At 42.3% G+C, this 7,500-nt stretch overlaps 1 protein-coding gene across 9 annotated transcripts in view; it reads left to right on the forward strand.

Moving 5' to 3' along the window:
• EBF3 (EBF transcription factor 3) overlaps nt 1-7,500 on the forward strand; it is a 119,528-nt gene that overhangs the window by 111,031 nt on the left and 997 nt on the right. For 4 of the 9 annotated variants that reach the window (XM_085064579.1, XM_085064580.1, XM_085064581.1 and 1 more), the window contains exons 14-15: nt 819-1,007; nt 1,485-1,682. In XM_085064579.1, the coding sequence (XP_084920705.1) occupies nt 819-1,007; nt 1,485-1,682 (387 nt within the window). The remainder of the gene's footprint in view (nt 1-818; nt 1,008-1,484; nt 1,683-7,500) is intronic. The other 5 variants (XM_085064583.1, XM_085064585.1, XM_085064586.1 and 2 more) reach the window with 3 other exon arrangements.

A 7,500-nucleotide genomic window follows, 5' to 3' on the forward strand; every position in this document is an offset into this window, starting at 1 on the left:
AGGCATGTGTGACATATATGTTACTAATAAAAGTAATAGTTGATTTAATTTACCTGTTGTAATTGAAAATGCATGTAGCATATTGCATTTAAAATTAATTTTGATACTAATGAAAGGAGGGAAACAGGATTATTAGATATGTTCAAACGCATATTTTTTTTTGCTTGCAAGGTAATTATTAAATTGATTGCTCAGATAGGAACAAATTGTTGTTTAAAATCCTGATTCCGCTATGTTTCCTCTTCTAAAAGGATTGTCTTTTAATGCATTTCCAAGCTAATAAGCCTTATAAAATTCTGTACTTGCTCTTGAATTAGTTTTCACTGATGGCTACACCTTACGAAAGCTTGTTGTTAGCATAAAAAATATCAATCACAAAATGAAGACCCCAAAACAGCCTTTTAAAGTAAATCACTGCAACAAAAAAGTTTTTCTTGTCAGCTCTGGCATTTGGAGGTGTGGAGAGGCTGAAAGTTCACGCAGTGTGTTGGTACAAAGCGGGACTCGAGCCTGTTGATAATTGCTCCTAAAGACAAACGTGAAGGCACCTGACACAGCTGGATCGAAGAGAGCTTTTGTTGGCTGTCTGTGCTAAGAGGAGAGACAACATAGAGTGCTCGCGGATGATTTAAGTAGGGTTGGCGTGATAAGGTTATCTCAAGCTGCAAGAGTTGATAGGGCAGTGAGAGACAACTCAGAGCAAAGCTGTGCAATCAATTAAAACTGTGTAATATATGCTGCATGAGGAAACCCCCCAGCCCTAAGTCTATCTTATAAAATAACATTATTTTTTTGGGGTGGGGGGGTTTCTAACACAGTAGGTTACAGTCGCAACACAAGCAGTGTTTCCCCGCGAGGATATGTTCCCAGCAGTACTCCTCAGCAGTCCAATTACAACACAGTCAGCAATAGCATGAATGGATATGGCAATGCCGGCATGCCCAATCTAGGTGTACCAGGTTCCCCTGGATTTCTTAATGGCTCCTCAGCTAACTCTCCTTATGGCAGTAAGTGTCTATTTTTGGTAACACATCATCATATAGATTCATATTTACTACAAAATCAACTCCTTGCATTGTGTTTTGATTTCCTCTATTGTCAGCTACTGGATAAAAGGAGGGGTGACTCTGGAGGCTGGACGTAAAAATGAAAATAATAAATTGATCTGTTTGTGCCAGAATGCAATCTCAGATAGAGAAAAAAAACCAAAAAAACCAAAACCAAACGAAACAAATAAAAAAACAAACAAACAAAAAAATTGGACTGCACAATTCGTAACAAAAGTCCAACACAAAAGAGTTTGCCTGTTATCCAGAGAGTGGCCAAGCCAAGGCATTTCATTTTTATTTTTTTATATATATTTTTTTTATATATATATATATACCTCTATATATATTTTAAGAGGCAAGGCCCTATCACTCTCTTTTTCCGTGTTTGCCGTGAAAACCTCAATCTGAGTCCTGATTATTTTTGCTTTATTGCAGTAGTGCCGTCAAGCCCTACCATGGCAGCCTCTTCGGTCACCCTCCCTTCAAACTGTAGCAGTACACACGGCATTTTCTCATTCTCACCTGCCAATGTCATCTCTGCAGTGAAACAAAAGAGCGCCTTCGCTCCTGTTGTCAGGCCCCAAGCCTCTCCTCCACCATCTTGCACCAGTGCAAATGGAAATGGACTTCAAGGTGAGCTGCATCTCTCTCAATTTTCTCTCTGTTGCTTCTTTTTTGGTTTGGTTTTTTTTTTTTGGGGGGGTGTTTTTTTCTCGGGGAGAAAGGTACCTGGCTGGTTTTTCGGTCCTCTCGTGGTGATGCAAAAGCAGGGGGAGAAACGGGGTAGTGTGAATGGTCTGCTGAGATTTTCAGGTTTTTAGCTCGATTTTGATACTTGCAGTAGAGGAAACACCAGGCTGTTTTCCTGGCATTTTCTCTCAGGAGTTCGTGCCTTAAATTCTAAGGGGAGACTGTATCCCTGAATGCCTCTTGCAGGGTTTGTGTATTCCTGGTGTTCATGTGTTTTCTGTGGATGTTTAAACCCAGCAGTGCTCTGGCAGGACGTGGTGTGATTTCCTCACTTGGTGAAAGGGGCAGTAGTGATTTTAAATATGTCAGGTTAATAGAAGTCAGGTTAAGGCCTTGCTGGGTGGACTGAGCTTCCCTGGACTAGTTAGGCCTGTGCAGTGGTTTGCATGCTCTGGTGCTCCCAGCTCTGACTGTGGTCTTAGGGTGGTTACATCCCTAAATCAGCTCAGTATTTTAATTAGCACAGGCAATTTCAATATTTTGCCTTTTAAAAAATCTTTGATTTCATGTGGGTAATGCAAAAAACAGCTATCAGTGGCAGAATGTCCATGGTCACCTGCAGGGGGTGGGACAGGAGGAATTATGACACAGTGTGCACACAAAAATACAAACAAAGAAGTCATCCTAAAAAGGAAGACTCATGGCTTATTTTGCCACTTTTAGGGGATATTTTGACATGTAGAGATGAGACTGTAGGTGCTTTAGGGTCACCTGGTGGAGTGTCAGTGCACAGAGCAGTAAATTGCAGCACTTCAGAGCCCACTGGGATCAGGAAGGGTTGAGGACACTCATCCCCGAGGTCACCACTCCTCTTGACTCCCTCAGCACAGAGTTATTTATTCTTTGTCTCACCATGACATCCATAATCCAACCAGCACTCACAGGCAAACAGGGAGGGATATTTTAATTTCCCAGACTAATTCTGCATTTTGTGGGGTGCTGAAGGTCCTTTGGAGAGACATCATCCTAATCCCACTGAACTGCCTGTCCACCCCAAATCCACACCAGGATCTCAAAATGGATCTTCCTGTAGTTTGCTATTAACTTCTTGGCCCAAAAAAACCATCTGAGACCTTGTTATGCACTCAGGTCAACAAAAGGCTGAGAATCCAGACACACAAACTTATTGTAGCATGAATATTTAAGGAAAGGATAATTAAATTAACTTTTTTTTTGCTTATTTCTGTAGTGGCAGCTTCACTGTGTTACTACTGTAAGTAGAAAGCTATACCCATCTTCTTAGAAAAGATAATCCATTCATAAAATAATCCAGTGCCCTACTTTCCTCTTTTTGTAGAAAGGCACTAGTATGAAAAGTAAATACTGAAATAAAATAATGACAATAAAAGACAAAAATTAAATAATACAAAATAAATAAAACAACAAAAAATTAAATATAAAACAATAACCATAAGCTAAATTAATATAAATAAAACAATAAATAAAATAAACAAAAAGAGTGGTAACACATGGCTTAGATCTGAAGCAGCTCTTCTGTAGCAGATATTTATATATTTATATTCATATCAACTCATTGATTTTGATTTACTCTGAAAAACACAATTATTTAAAGACCTAAATTAAAATTATGTGAATTTTTGCCATTTCAGTATATGAATAAATGGTTTCCCATCAGATACTCAAGGGTTTAGGTGCCTAAAAGCTCTAGGTTAGCTCAAAGGGGGGTTTTAAGGAGAACTGCACCAAGTGCCCAATATCCCTTGGCACTTCCCCAAAAACTGCACATCCCCCAGAAACTGCACATCTCCATCCTGAGGTACAAAATACCTTTTTAAATCAAGCTCAGAAGATGACTTGGAATCAGCCAGTATCAATTTTGTTAAATAGGCCATGAATTTAGCTCTTAAGCTGAGCCCAGCTTTGCTTTGCACTGAGATTTTCCATGCCCAGGCAGCCCAGGGAAGAATTAACAATGCCTTCAACCTGATTTTAGGATGCTGCAATCCAAGCAGCAAAACTGCTGTCATCCTTTTGGGTTTTAGATCAGCAGCTGAACTGAAAACCAAATGTGGAAAAGAAATAGATAAATAAATAAATAAATATTGTGATTTTTCTTCAGTCAGCTGAACCCGAGTTATTTTGTGATGAGCAGAATGACCCAGAGAAATAGTTGGGATGTCCTTCTGGTCTGGTAATTAGAGCAGCGAGTTCCAGGGCTGTGGCAAAAAAATGGCATAATTTATGCAAAGTAGACAGCACCTCAGGGTGATGCTCAGGACTGTGGGAGTTCAGGAACTGACATGGAATCATGGAATCCTGGAATGGTTTGGGTGAGAAGGGACCTTAAACACCATCTAGCTCCAGCTCAGGGCAGGGACACCTTCCAGTGTCCCAAGGTGCTCCAAGCCCTGTCCAACATGACCTTGGACACTTCTGGGGATCCAGGAGCAGCCACAGCTTTCCCTGCTCCAGCATCACCTCCCTCCCTCCATCACTCAGGTGTCCCTGCTGAGCTCCTCCAGTGTCCCAGCAGAGTCACCATCCCTGTTTGCTCCCAAAGCTTTGGGTCAGTTCAGACTGCACTCACCAGAGGCTTCAGACTCACAGTGCTTCACCCATTTGTCCTCGCAGATCTCAGGCCTGAACTGCAGCCAGAGCTAGGGGATGACAGGGATGAGTTTGTCACCTCCTCCCTTCTTGAGACATCACCAAGAAAAGCCACCAGCACTCCTGTGTTGGTACTTATTTACGCTGCCTTTGATACATAGAGTTCATTAGGGAGTTTCTGCTCCTGTCTTCCTATTTTCCCAGTCATTTGTTGACACGGAACTCTCTTAAAAGTTTAATTAGTTGCTTTCTGGACTCTGTACAATCACCTCGAGAGTTTTCTGATCAGCACATTTTCTACATTAAATTAAAATATGGAATTCAAGAGCTGCAGTTGAACACAGCTAAGGTTTTTTTTTGTGATCTTCAAGTAGAGAGCCTCATTACAGAGCAGGATGTGGAGGAGCTGAGTGACAGCTGAGGAAGTGGCACGGCTAGGAATTGTCACATCAGCCAGGCCAGGAGGGCAGTAAGAGCTCGTGGTCACTGGTGCTGTATCAGAGGCAAATCCTGCAGCTTATGGATAAAGAGGGAGTCAGATCAGAATAGATAAGGATTCAGACAAGGGTGGTCCTTTTGCAGGATTTGGGGGTTAACTGCCCCAATCCCTGCAGGGTGAAGCACTTGTATGATGTCTCTGTGTGGGAAAAATTCTGCTTGTGCTTCCTCTAAGATGGTGAGAACAGGAGCAGAGCTAACAGCTCCACCTGGGCTGTTTTGTCTCCTAACAAAGTATAAAACACAGGCTGAGCTTCTAACTTCTGGCTTGTGCTGATGTCACCCTGAGCATCAGGACCCCTGAGCTAACCACACCAAAAGAGAGATTTGCTGCTTGTAAGCACAACCCCAAACCCCTCCGTGCTGCAGGACCTCCTGCCCAAGAGTGAACATGGAGAGCTCTGTAGATGACATTCTTTCCTGAAGAGATCCAAGATATCTTGCAGTGGAAGGTGTCCCTGCTCATGACAAGGGGCTGGAACTAGATGGTGCTTAAATACCTTCCATCTCAACCCATTCTGGATTTGATGACTGAGTGATGAAGACAGAGGTTATGAATAAAAAAGACCACCTGGGAAGATCTCAGAGAGGGCAGGGTGGGGGCAATGCCAGCCAGAATTGATATTTAGTCCTCCCCATGTCAGCTTGATGTCCATCATCATCCACCTGACCTCAGCCCATCGCCTGAGGAGCACCAACACTCAGAAGCTGCAGCTCTTGCAGGAGACACCTCTGTCTCTGCTGTCCCCAGGGCATGACTCACTGCTGTGAGTAAGCCTAAAAAAAGGGCTTTTGGGCTCTATCCAAACAGCCACAATCTTGTTGACTCTGCATGACCTCCACAGTCTATGAGCAGAAAGTCAAGTAGTCACACAAATTTTTTAAGAGCAGGATCCTACTGTGTGTGCTCCTTAGGGCAGAGAGCCTTTTCCTGTTTTTAACAATGAACATTTAAGGTAGAAATTTTTTTAGTGAGAGACTACTGGCTTGCTGCAAAATTGGAAGTACAATATGTGCTCAAAATTTGGTTTTCAATTGTAATTTACTTTCTATAGATTGTGAAAGATATTGCTCTCTCGTTATAGGACTGTAATGCAGAGCAAGAGGCTCTCTATATTCTTTTAAAATTGCATCCTGCTTAATTTTCTGGTCTTCCTCCAGATGAAAGTATTAAAATTATTATTAAAAAACTCGCCAGCTCATTTTTCTTTAAGGCGGCGTTTGGTACCAATTTGCACAGCAGGGAGGTCAGAGCAGAAATTCACAATTGTCAAAGATAGCTACTAAAATAAATTGTGAAATACACACCTGGAGCACCAACCTTGCACCCCACCTCTGATTGTGCCACAAACAAAGGTTACAAAAATGATTAAATTAAAGAATGGAGTTATTTTCTCTTTTTCCCAGAAAAATATTGCAGCAGATAAATTTTCACACAGCAGAATCCCAGAATGGTTTGGGTTGGAAGGGACCTTAAAATCCCATGGCAGGGACACCTTCCACTGTCCCAGGCTGCTCCAAGCCCCAGTGTCCAGCCTGGCCTTGGACACTGCCAGGGATCCAGGGGCAGCTGATGGTTGAATCCAGCAGAAAGCACTTGAGATCATGGTTTAGTGGTGAACCATGACAGTGCTGGTTGATGTTGGATTTGATCACCTTAAAGGTCTTTTCTAACCCTGATGATTCCATGGTAACCATTCCCCAAAATGACCTCCTGCATGCCCCAGGCCAGGAGCACCCAGACAGCCATGGTGGGAGATTTGCTGCTGACTGGATCCCCAGGAGAAGCCAAACTGAGAGCAGGGGTTTGGCACATCCAAACTCAGGAGTGTGGAACAGAGATTTAGCGAAGGGCTGCTTTCAAGGGTTTGTAAAGAGTGCTCAGGCCTTGGCAGGAGCTGCCCAGGAAGGTTTGCAGTCCCCATCCCTGCAGGTGTCCAGGGAATTCCTGGCTGTGGCACTCAGAGCTCTGGGCTGGGGACAAGGTGGGCATTGGCACAGCTTAGACTTCAAGATCCTGGAGAGCTTTTCCAACCCAAATGATTTTGTGACTCTGTGAAAACATGACGAGGAAATGGAATGTTTGAGGTAGAAATGCTCTTTGCTAACATACCCACTATTCTACAGTTAAATTTTGTAACTTCAGTTGCTGGTTAGGTTTAAAACATTCATTTTTATAAATGTTGCAAAATCATAACTTCAGTTTCGATTTTGACACATTTGACATGTTTAATTGGGGAGAAAAGTGGCAAAAAACCAGATTAAAGTGAAAGACTTTAACCCGTTTCAAGAGCATGACCTGAGCTGTGTTTTAGAGAGGTTTAACTCCATCCAAATCCACGAAAGGCTCTGGCAGGTGCAGCCATTGGAGCAAGGCTGGAGGTGGTTGTGTTACCTATGAAATGTGTACAGAGCCAGCTCTTCCAAACCGTAAAGCTGCAACAGCGAATCTGAAATAAATTAATATTGTTGAAATTAATGAACTGAGAAATTGAAGTTCACATCGCTACACGAACAAATTTGTTAATATCTGTTGTACATAAATTAATGAGAAATATCATTATGGCAAAAATTAAACAACACTAAAATTAAAGACTGTCTAAATTATGCTGCTACCAAAGAGTTAACTGGGAAA

The sequence above is a fragment of the Lichenostomus cassidix genome, chromosome 6 (assembly GCF_008360975.1).
Source record: "Lichenostomus cassidix isolate B80296 chromosome 6, HeHo_3.0, whole genome shotgun sequence".
Taxonomy (NCBI): domain Eukaryota; kingdom Metazoa; phylum Chordata; class Aves; order Passeriformes; family Meliphagidae; genus Lichenostomus; species Lichenostomus cassidix.